Here is a 12,868-nt window from a genome sequence, read left to right as displayed (position 1 = left end):
CCGGTGGCCATCGCGACCAAAGGGCACGCGCATTGACGTCGCGCCGTGAGCGCACCTCCGATGGTGCGCGCCCCCTAGCACTCAAGGCGAGCCGATGTATAGCTGCTGCGGTTCGCACAGGGGAGCCATCCTGCCGCAGTATAACTGCTGCGGCTGGTCGGGAAGGGGTTAAATAGTGTGTTTGGTTTATGGCGCTCAGATGCAGTGCAGTTCCACTTTAACAAAGTGAACCTCAGAGTACTGATACCCAGGGAAGTCTTGTCTCTCAGCCACACACATTATTCAAAATGAAATTGTGTACTTGGAATGCTTTGTTGCTGTAAAATTGGGTATTAAAGCAGTTTCTAGTGAGCTGTATATGTAACATAGTCTAATGAGTTTTCCATCCAGTGCTGAGTACAAAAAACATGAATTGCTTTCTATACCTTTTGGAAATGAGCACACATTTTTGCTGATTCAAGGTGATAAGAGATTAAGTTTCTGTTAAATTACAGAAAAAAGGAAATTTTTGCATTGATGTCTTCTCTGTTCAGCTTTGCTTCAGAAAATTTATGAACCTCTTTTTTTTCCCCATATGTAACGGACAACTGAATGCTTGAGGTGCTGTGTCTGTTTCAATTTTAATAGAGTGTAACTGTGATTTAACTTTAGAAAGAACTGTAGCTCATTACATTTCCATGGCATGTTTAGTTTTTTTTTTTTTTCCTAGTTGCAGGTCTAATGTACATGGGATTATCCACCATGTATAAACACAATGGGAAAACAATACTTGCAACTATCAAAAATGTAAACCTTTCCCAAGGGAAATCTAGGGCTGGCATTTCTGAGAATGCTAGTTTCCTGCCTAACATGCTGACCAAATGGTTTCGGTGAGTTATTTTTCTTTCAGAGGTTATTTTATAGTTAACCTATATTTAACCACTTCGCATCCAGGCCATTTCTGACACTTCGCTCCTACATGTCAAAAATCATAATTTCTTTGCTATAAAATTACATAGAACCCCCAAACATTATATATGTTTTTTTAGCAGAGACCCTAGAGAATACAATGGCAGTCATTGCAACTTTTTATCTTGCACGGTATTTGCGCAGCAATTTTTCAAACGCGTTTTTTTAAAAAAAAAAAAACAGTTTCATGCTTTAAAAAAAAACGAAACAGCAAAGTTAGCCAAATTTTTTTGCATTGTGTGAAAGATGAAGTTACGCCGAGTAAATAGATACCTAACATGTCACGCTTCAAAATTGCACACGCTCGTGGAATGGCGCCAAACTTTGGTACTTAAAAATCCCCATAGGCGACGCTTTAAAATTTTTTACTGGTTACATGTTTTGAGTTACAGAGGAGGTCTAGGGCCAAAATTATTGCTCTCGCTCTAACGTTCGCGGCGATACCTCACATGTGTGGTTTGAACACCGTTTTCATATGTGGGCGGGACTTACGTATGCGTTCGCTTCTGCGTGCGAGCTCACGGGACAGGGGCGCTTTAAAAATTTTTTTTTTTTTTTTATTGTTAATTTTACTTAAAAATTTTTATTTTTACACTTTAAAAATTTTTTTTTTTTTTTTGATCACTTTTATTCCTATTACAAGGAATGTAAACATCCCTTGTAATAGGAATATGACACGATCAGTCCTCTTTACAGTGAGATATGGGGTCAATAAGACCCCACATCTCACCTCTAGGCTGGGAAGCCTAAAATAAAAAAAAAAATAAATAAAACGATCGCCGCTTCACAGCCGAAGTGGCGCCGTTTTTTTGAATGCAGAGGCCGGGCGTGACGTCATAACATCGCGCCCGGCCTCCGAACGATCATAGAGACTCCGGCGACCATCTGGTCCGCCGGAAATCTCTATGGTGAACATCCGGCGCCGGCGGATCCGCTGTCTGACTCACCGATCGCTGAGGTGAGTCGGTAGGAAGAAGCGGCGGAACAGCCGCTATGATCGTTCTTATGGTGTACGGAATCGCCGGCTGAAAATGCCGGTATCTGAATGATGTCTGTAGCCTCAGACATCATTCAGATATAAGCCCCGAAAGTCGAGGACGTCATATGACGTCCTCCGGATGGCAAGCGGTTAACCACATCACTTCTGGAGGATTTTACCCCCCTCATAAGTAGACCATTTTTTGCTATTTAGCACTGGTAATTGCGCAGTCATGCAACCCTGTACCCAAACAAAATTTATATAAAAATTTTTCACACAAATAGAGCTTTATTTTGGTGGTATTTGATCACAACTGGGTTTTTATTATATAAAAGAAAACAAACCAGGGGCGTGGCCTGACTCTGCATGGCATAGGACGCATCTTCCCTGAGCTCCGGTGAATACTCCTGATTTATCTAATATCCTGCGACTCCAAAGCAAGATTACCCCCAGTCTGGTGTGGAAAGGTGCCCCTGTCTCTGTACAACATGTCTCCAACGAAATCCCAAAAAGCAGCAGCGGCTAAGCTCGCACAATACCGCCGACAGGAAGGAGAGGAAGATGACGGCGCTGAGAGGGAGACAGGAGAGCGTGGTATGTGAGACACAGACAGACTGCTGGATGCCATCACGCTGTGCCGCACCTCTCTCACTGCTCAAATAGAGGAGGTTAAAACTTAATAAGGCAAGATTTTCAAAAATTGAGGGAAAGGGTCAGAGAGACGGAGACCCGAATCAGCGCTGCTGAAGACGCCATCCCGCCATTGCAAGCAGGATCAGATCACATGCAGCGACAGATTACCCAACTTATTGCCAAATAAGACGAAATGGAGAATCAGATGAGGAGGTGTAATATTCGTCTTATCGGTCTCCCGGAGGGGGTAGAAGGTAAAGATCCGTCAACTTACCTGGAACAGTTGCTTGTGCATACCTATGGCCGCGAGGCTTTCTCCCCCATGCTGGCGGTTGAGAGAGCTCATCGCATGCCTGCTCGACCTCCTCTCCCAGGAGCCCCCCCTCGCACCTTTATCGCTAAGCTTTTCAATTATAAGGATCGGGACGCAGCTCTTCGGATGGCCAGAGAGAAGGGAAACATCCCCGTAGGAAACAATAAAGTGGCAATCTTCCCCGATTTTTATGCTGACATACAGAAACGTTGCCAAGGATTCATGGAGGCAAAGCGGCTGCTTCGCACCCACCATCTGAAGTACTCGATGTCTCTTGCCCGCCTGAGAGTAGAAAGTGGTGATCGTGTCCTCTTTTTTGAAGATCCTCTGGAAGTTACCTCCTGGTTGGAACGCAGGATGGATCCCAATAGAGCTGAATGACCAAGTAATTTCAGAGATATGCGCTCCTCCTAAGCCGACCTTCAGATGAGAACTCACTATATTGGACCATGGAGTCTTGAGACATTCATCCAAACTAGTGGCCACATCACAGAGCAATGACAACACGGAAGCAGGAGAGTGCAGTTCAGCATCAGTTTATACCAACAATTGTGAGTTGACTTGATAAGCTGTATTACTCCCATTTTAGGGGATTTATTTCTTTTCATACTCCTGTTTCCCCCTACCTATATGCCGGGATGGGGGAGTATGTTTGTCCTACAAATCGCCTGCACAGTGCGATTTGTGCTCTGCACAAGTTTTTGCTCCGTTAACCACTGGGACTGTGCCTTATTGTTATGCTGACAAAGGTAAACATTGGGACTTGACATCCATACCCAGCAGGGTAATTCAGAGATTTGAGACTCAGCCTCATCTCATACAATGTTATAGGACTGGATGTCTGTACCAAGCCTTGAGGCTGAGACTCTTCTCCTTCTTCTCGTTCCTTTTGTTCATGTGTCTAAAAGCATTGTTGCTCCCAGATGGTAGTTTACAAAAGTTGAGGGATGATGCCCGCACATGTTGGGGTGGGTGCAGGGCAGGGAGGGGGTACTTTTATGGTTATGTTTGCTAGTTCATAATGCAATGAAAAGGTTACCGAAGGGGAAATGATTGTGTGCAAATATATTGAATGGCTATCACATACATGGTTAATCTTATTTGTATTCCTGATGTTGTACATGTTTTGGGCTCCGCGTGTCCTCTCAATGGACCGAGCAACACCAGTTAATATTGCATGGGGTTGTTTACTTAACGTATTGAAATGGCATCTATAAAGATCCTTACCTGGAATGTAAGGGGCCTACGCGAAAAAATTAAGCGGTCGGCGGCCCTTTCATGCCTACAAAAACAAAGGGCAGATATAATTGCTTTAGTGGAAACACATATAGAGGAACGGCTCCAGATGGCCTTACGCAGACCATGGGTGGGATGGGCATACCATTCCACCCACACAACCCATGCTAGAGGAGTTTCACTTCTAATAGCCAAATCGGTACATTTTCAAATGTGTGAAGTACTTACAGACCCACAGGGTCAATATGTGTTAATGCATGCCAAGCTGTACGGAGAACCGTTTCTCCTTATGGCTTTCTACATACCGCCCCGTTCTGCATAACTAGTAATGGAAGGATTTACCTTCATGACCCGTTACCCCAATATACCAGCGGTGTGGATGGGGGACTTTAATACCACCCTATGTCCAGCCTTAGACAGACTTCAAACAACACAGTCTTTGGGTTCTGGTACTGAAAAGACAACATTCTCCAAAATGGTTTCCGCCTTCCACTTGGTAGACACATGGCGCCATAAGTTTCCACAGGCTAGGGCCTATTCATGCTTCTCCTCCACCCACAACTCCATGTCACACATTGACTTTATTCTTCTGTCATGTACCCTAACACCACGTGTTCTAGACACCGCTTTTTGCCCCAGACTATTATCTGACCACAGTCCATATTGGACTACCTTAAGTATTCCTGTAGCTAAACCTATGAGGCCCTAGCGCCTGAACCCATTCTGGCTGTCCCTACTGCTGGAAGATAATGAGCTCCAAAACCTATGGGAACGATATTTTATAGAAAACGGTCAAACAGCTTCTATTTCAGCAATTTGGGACTCATTTAAGATATATGCCCGTACGACTCTGTCTTCACTGATAAATAATATTAAGTCAGACTCAGCTGGCACTTTTAATAGGGCGATTACGGAATTAAAATCCGCAGAACAGGAATATGCCTCCAATCCCACTCCAGAAACAGCTGCTTGCCTTAAAATGCAATCTATAATAGTGACTCAACTTCAATTCTCAAAAGCTAGACAAAAACTTTTCTTTACCAAACAAAAACTATTTGAGCATGGGAAAAAAGCAGGCAAGCTTCTGGCGTATCTGGTGCACAGTGAGGACAGACCCCCAGTGGTTATCACCTTGCATGGACCGGAGGGCCAACAGATTACGGATCCACATAGGGTAACAACTACGTTTAGGGATTTCTTTGCGGACCTATATAAGACGAAAACGACAGACTCCACAGAACTGAGAAAGGAATTCTTCCGCAAAATAACCCTCCCCCAATTGACAAGCGAACAAATTGATCTCCTAGAAGCATCTCTAAATATAGATGAAATAGCTACCGCTATGGCGAGTTATGCCAGATTCAAATCCCCAGGCTCGAATGGTCTTCCAATCGAGTTTTATTCCCAGTTTAGTGAACTAATTACCCCAAAGCTTCTCACGCTGTACAACCACTTATTTGAGCCATTCACTCTTGCCCCGTCCATGAGAGAGGCCACGATAGTTCTCCTCCCTAAACCGGGGAAAGATCCAGGCTACCCAGAGTCTTATCGACCTATCTCTTTACTCCAAGTGGATATAAAAATCCTGGCCAAGATACTATCTTTAAGATTAAATCAGGTTATACTTTCACTGATGTATGCAGACCAGGCGGGTTTCATGCCGGGCCGCAATACATCTTTTAACCTCCATAAATTATATATCAATTTATAAGCCAAACATGCAGAGGTTGGTTAGCGAGTGATCGTGACCCTAGACACGGCGTTTGATTCGGTGGAATGGGAGTATTTGTGGAGCTGCCTAGAGGGATACGGCTTTGGACCAAAATTCATTAAATGGGTACAACTGTTATACCAGTCACCCACGGCCAGGGTGGTAGCTAACGGCTGGACCTCCGAGCGGTTTAACCTTAGTAGAGGCACAAGGCAGGGCTGCCCCCTGTCACCGCTTCTGTATGCCTTGGCTGCAGAATCTTTGGCCATTTCCATCCGGGCGGGGTTACGGGGTTTGGAATCGGGTACCCTTACAGAAAAAAATAGTATGTACGCGGACGATACACTACTATACTTAGTGGACTCGGGCCCTTCCCTACAGAAGGCACTACAAACCATTGAACAATTTGGAACCTTTTCTGGTTTGAAAATTAACTGGGAAAAAATCCCAAATCTTGTCAATAGATAGTTTCCCGCCGACTGAGTTACAGGCCAATTTACCACTCCAACGCGTCAGCACCATAAAATACCTAGGGATACATGTCTCTAGATCACCAGCTGACTATATTCAGTTAAATATAGAACCTCTAATATTCCATGTGAAATTCAAACTTAAGATCTGGGCTCGCCTCCCACTAGGGGTATGGGGCCATATAAATCTAATCAAAATGATTCTTCTACCTAAAATATTATACGTAATCTGGCATGCCCCTAAAATACTTCAAAATCATTGAGGCCCTCCTCAAACTGTTTGTCTGGGGGTCCAGTAGACATAAATTGGCATGGCAGGCACTCAAAAACCCAGCTGACCTCAGCGGCACTGCATTACTTGACTTTAACCTCTATTATGTAGCGTCCCAACTGTCCCAACTTTACCATGTAGACAAGACAGATAGAGAAAGGTTTCTTCAAGTACTTTGTCCCAAACGAACTAGACGAACCAATGACCCAATATACGCGATAGCGGTGGACTCCAGCAGTACAGAACCACACAGCCAAATGAAAACTCTATTATACCATTATAGCAGAATATGGGATATAGCTTCAAGGAAATTGGGGACCCCCCAGTATAATGATTACAACCTACTATGGCATAATAAGAACATGCCCAACTCCTGCAGCTGCCGGATGTGGGTCTGTGGACCACTCATGGTATCCTCTACTTCCATCATCTTGTTACAAATGGTACTCTCAAATCCTTCAATAATCTTACAGAAGAATTCTCACTCCCTGATTATATGTTGTATAGATATCTACAAGTTAAACATGCGGTTCAAATGCATTTTCCAGTATCCCTTCCCCAACCCACTCCAAATGTCATTATGGCAATGGTAAAGGATACGGACCCCCGAAAATTAATCTCAGCGTTTTACAACATCCTTATCACCCCCATGGCCTCTAAACTTGCATACGGACTCAAGCCCTGCTGGGAAAGAGCGATAGGATCTTTAGAAGATGAGGATTGGGAGGAGGCCATGGAATCCTCCAAGGCAGTTTTACCCAAACTTCCTGATAGATTGATATAAATTTATATACTTCATCAAGCATACCTCACTCCCCTTAGGGTGGCCAGATATAGAAGTTCCCAATCCACCCTATGCCCGATGTGTGGGAAAGAGACTGGCACATTTATTCACTTATTGTGGTCATGCCCCAAAATACGGGGACTATGGGCACAAGTGATGATGTTCTTACACAATAATATGGGCTCTCCAGCAACACTAGACCCCAAATCGTGTCTCCTTGGGATACTACCCGATTCTATTGACAAATATACTAAGACGTTTTTACACGAGAGTATGTTTTCAGTGTGAAAAGTGATAGCCAGAAAATGGATGAGACCCTTGCCCCCGAGATTCTCTGAGTGGAGGGCGGAAATAAATAATACCTTACCATACAAAAATTTCATATATACCAATAGAAGATGTCCCATGAAATATAACAAAATCTGGGATAGATGGTTACAAGACTCGGATACCTGTTCATAATACAACCTATGCATTGCACAACGGATAGATGTGGACTTATAGATGGCCAATACTACAGGATATATGAACAAAACACATAGTCACACTTTTGTACAACTCTTTATTCTGTATTTATAAAGTACATGCTTATGCAAATATATACTAGGAATTAAATGGTTATTTGCATATTTTCAGGACATGTATTATACCCGGATCAGTATGTCATAACATGTATGCAATATGGACAAATTAATAAAAACCTTTTTGTTGGAAAAAAAGAAAACAGACCAAAAATTTAGAAAATATATATATTTTTTACTTTGTGCTATAAAACATATCCAAGACAAAAATTTAAAAAAAATGAATTTCTTCATAAATTTATGACCAAAATGTATTCTGCTACATGGCTTTGGTAAAAAAAAAAAAAAATACCAATAAGTGTATATTGATTGGTTTGCGTGAAAGATATAGTATCTACAAACTATGGTGTGTATATATACTGGAATTGTTATTTTTATACTACTAATGGTGGTGATCAGTGAATTATAGTGGGACTGTGATTGTGCGTGGGCAATCTGACACTGGGTGGAAACTGACGAACTGCCACTGACCTTAACAGTGCAGCTAATATAGTGGATAATGCTAATACTATACACCGTCACTGTACTAATGACACTGGCTGGTTAACATCTGGAGTGATCAAAGGGTTTACTGTGCACCTAAAGATGTGTGCAATATGTGCTGCTTTTGTACTAATAATCTTTATTAAAGAAGTAAACTCCCCTGGTTTGTTTGTACCTCTAGGTAAGTCTAAAATAAAGGGGCTTACCTATAGGTACTGTAAATATCTCCTAAAACCGTTTAGGAGATATTTACTGTATAAGCTGCCGACTACGTCATTGGCGCATGCACTCTGAAGGAACAGCTGCCGATGCTGTTTTTTTCAGGGCTTTGTGCCGTGATTGGCACAGCGCACATCAGTGAAGAAGAAAAATTACAAACTTTTATAACCGAAACTAAGTTTTTTGAAAAAAAAAAAAAAAAAATTTTTTTTTTTTGTTGATAGCACACAATATAAAAAAACCCAGTGGTGATTAAATACCACCAAAAGAAAGCCTTATCTCGAAAAAAAGATACAAGTTTTATTTGGATACAGTGTAGCATTAATGAGTAATTGTCATTCAAAATGTGACAGTGTTAAAGTTAAAATTGACCTGGGCAGGAAGGGGGTGAAAATGCCCGGTATTGAAGTAGTTAACCACTTCCCGCCCAAGGACGTCATATGACGTCCTAGACTTTCAGTGGGAATATCTGAATGGTGCCTGCAGCTATAGGCATCATTCAGATATCCTTGTTTGCAGCCGGCGATTCTGTGCACCATAATATTGATCATACCGGCAGTTCAGTCGCTTGATCGTTCTTACAGGCGACGGGAGGGGACATTCCCCCCCCTCCCGCAGCCATCCCGTGCTTCTCTGGGCTCTCCCGTGCCATCGGGGACCCGGAGAAAGAATTGCCCGCAGCCGGATGATGAGCATAGAGATTTCCGGTGACCAGATGGCCATCGGTCATCTCTATGACCATCGGAGGCCCGGGTGCAACGTTATGATGTCACGTCCAGGCCTCGTTTGCAAACAGAGCTGCGAACGCGGCTGGTAAGCATGGGATCGTGGATTTTTTTTCCGATCTCATGCTTTCCAGCCTGGAGGAGAGATGTGGGGTCTTATTGATCTTGCATCTCTCCATAAAGAGGACCTGTCACGAATGATTCCTATTACAAGGGATGTTTGCATTCCTTGTAATAGGAATAAAAATGATCAAAAAAAAGTTGTAAAAGAAAGTAAAAATAAAGTAAAGTACAATAAAAAAATAATAATTTAAAACACCCCAGTCCCCCGGTAGCTCGCGCTCAGAAGCGAACGCACACCTTGGTCCTGTCCACATATGTAAACACCGTTCAAACCACACGTGAGGTATCGCCACGTGTGTTAGAGCACGAGCAACAATTCAAGCAGGAGACCTCCTCTGTAACTCTAAACATGTAACCTGTAAAAAAATTTTAAAGCATCGCCTATGGAGATTCTTAAGTACTGAAGTTTGGCGTCATTCCATGATTGTACGCAATTTTAAAGCGTGACATGTTGGTTATCTGTTTACTTGGCGTAACATCATCTTTCACATTATATAAAAAATTGGGCAAACTTTACTGTTTTGTTATTTTTTTTAAATCATGAAAAAAACAAAAATTCCAATTCCAAAAAAAAAATCGTTTGAAAAATTTGTTGCACAAATACCATGCGAGATAAAAAGTTGCAATGACCGCCATTTTATTCCCTAGGGCAGTGATGGCGAACCTTGGCACCCCAGATGTTTTAGAACTACATTTCCCATGATGCTCATGCACTCTGCAGTGTAGTTGAGCATCATGGGAAATGTAGTGCCAAGGTTCGCCATTACTGCCCTAGGGTGTCTGCTAAAAAAAATATATATAATGTTTGGGGGTTCTGAGTAATTTTCTAGCAAAAAAATTATGATTTTTACATGTAGGAGAGAAGTGCCAGAATAGGCCCGATATGGAAGTGGTTAAACATAATGGCCTACTCATTTTATTTCTTTCTGCTCCACAAGCTGAAATTTTGTTTTATTTTGCTTCTTTCCACTAGAGGCCACAAGAGAAAACTGGATGTGGATGAGGAGGATGCGGAAGACGATAGAGCGAGTGAGTCCAGCAATGAGGAAGGAAGCAGTTCGGAAGCTGATGAGATGGCAGCAGCAATTGAAGCAGAGCTTAATGATTTCATATGACATCTTTGTCAATAGGGAAAACATCAGTAACCTGTGTACTTGCACATTTACACACAAGGACCTTTCATGTCTGCTACTTCAGTGTATGTACGGATTTTTTTTCCATGACAGAAGTATCTTTTTGTATATTTTGATGAGGAACACATTATTTTACACATTTCAGGTTACTTCTTTTAAAGGTGTTTTAGTTGAGGAAGCTAAACAATTTTTCATCTTGTTTCTTAAAGGAGAAGTGTTAACGGGAGAGGTTGTGCTATGCCAAAGACGTAAAGCTTTTGTCTGAGCTTTCTAGACTTTGACAGGGGGCTGTGCTTTGTGTCTGTTTGTTTTAAATTTTATTTTTGTCTTGATTTTCTGAAAGGGGTTTAAGGGGGAGCACAGTCCAGCAGTGGACAAAAGCTCAATCACATGGGAAGGACTCTTTAAAGTGGAACACCAAGAGAAAAACATTTTTGATTGGTCCTTCTAAGTTACCTCTAATGCTGGATGTACAGAATTCGGATAAATGTTGCGGATGTATTTTAGTTGTATTCCAGATACTACTGTTTGCTTTTGATCTTTCGCCTATGCTGCTTGGAGTTCCAGTGCTTGTACAGTGAAGGATAGTGTTGTTTACTCTCCCCCTTCCTCTCCTCTCTTTCATCTATTCATAAATTGCGCCTTCCTCTCTCATCTATTCATAAAACGTCTTTTATTATTTTCACAGAATACAAGGCATGCTGTGATTGGACAAGGAGCGAGGGAGGGCAGATAAGCAACGGGAACACCCCTTGTTTAATCTCTTAATGACTTGTATTGTGTGAAGAGATTAAAAACTGTTTTATGCATGGAGAAATGAGGAGAGTAAATTTACACTATCATTGTACAAGCTACAGAACTCGTAGCACTAGAGCTGGAAGATCCAAGCTGACAGTAAGATCTGGCATGAATACTAGTCAATTTTGCCTCCACAGCAGCCATCTGGGCAACGTTTATTCTGTATTAGAGATAACTTGGCAAGACTGATCAAAAGTGGTAAAAAAAAAATTCCTTGGAGTTCCACTTAAATCTGTATGTGTGCTTTCCAGGTGTATATATATAAATATATCAAACATAAGACTTTTTTTTTTTTTTTTAAAGGAATACAATATATATATATTTGTATAGATCTAGAAAATGTGATATGAGAAAATTGTAAACGTGACAGACTTTTCACTTGCCTCTAACTAATGTCACTGAGTACGTTTCTTGTTTTTACACATTCCTCTGTGCATTAGTTTGAATTTGTTAGAAAAGCAGTGATTAGATTTTTAACCTTACGTCCCTGCAAGTGTGTATGACTGCCGAGTGCGGCAGTGTACCACTGTCACAGGGAACGTATATATTGGATGTTTCCAAGCAAAGGAAATCGTTGCTACAGTTTAACATGCAATAGGGTTTTATTCAATTGAGAGAACTAATGTAAAGTTTTTGTATATTCTATTTCATATTTGACCCACAGAACAGATTTCTTTCATTTAATAAAACAAATTCATTTTGTATAGTTTCGTGTGTGGTGTTTTTTTATTAACTGTATTTGACTCTTGAATTCTTTTGGTTATAAAAAAATGAATTCTGAATTTGGTTGGCCATTGAACAAAAATGCCAAATTTTAGTTATTCTAAGAATTGTAGGTTGATTAAAAATTAGATAAACTATTTTTTGCATGACTCTCATAATTAAAGTGGAATCCCAGCTTTAATTTAATTTTAAATAGTTTGGGCAAAGCTGGCCCAACAAACTATTTGTATTACATAATAGTGTGCCGGCTACTACCTACATTAAGCGGCGATGTGGTTTGGCAGTCGTACAGGGGTCATCTTATCTGCTGTCAGATATAAAGAGAGTCGACTGAGGTGCATCAATTTAATACAAGGCTTTCTGTGATAGGTGGGCAAATGTCATCAGAAATTCCACCTTGGTTGCCTTGTATTGATAAAAATGCTAACCTTCTAAATGGCAGAAAAGCACCCATCCACATTCTCTTATATACATCATTCTGTAATGGCAATACAGGCAGTCCCAGACTTACAAACATCTGACTTCCATACAACTCTTGCAAAAGGCGGTAGACAACAGGAAGTGAGAAAAAATCTACCCCTATAAATTCACTTCTGTAAGAGCTATCACATTAACAAAGTGTCTCCACTGAAGCTTTTTCACCAATCCTGGTTTCCACAGCAACCCAAAATTTTCTAAATCCAGTTGCCACGGGCAGAAAGAGTTGAAGTCATCTGAACAGGGGCACAGACAGCAAAA

At 41.5% G+C, this 12,868-nt stretch overlaps 1 protein-coding gene across 1 annotated transcript in view; it reads left to right on the top strand.

The window, feature by feature from the left end:
- Nucleotides 1-12,113, top strand: part of CTDP1 (CTD phosphatase subunit 1) — a 202,139-nt gene extending 190,026 nt beyond the window's left edge. Inside the window, exon 12 of the mRNA XM_073632797.1 lies at nt 10,450-12,113. Coding sequence (XP_073488898.1) covers nt 10,450-10,591 — 142 coding nt within the window. The 3' untranslated portion in view covers nt 10,592-12,113. The remainder of the gene's footprint in view (nt 1-10,449) is intronic.
- Nucleotides 12,114-12,868: the final 755 nt, after the last annotated feature.

Source organism: Aquarana catesbeiana, linkage group LG05, assembly GCF_042186555.1.
Source record: "Aquarana catesbeiana isolate 2022-GZ linkage group LG05, ASM4218655v1, whole genome shotgun sequence".
In the NCBI taxonomy this organism is placed as follows: Eukaryota; Metazoa; Chordata; class Amphibia; order Anura; family Ranidae; genus Aquarana; species Aquarana catesbeiana.
Note: the sequence above shows the minus strand (reverse complement) of the source record. Positions and strands in the feature narration are given on the sequence as shown.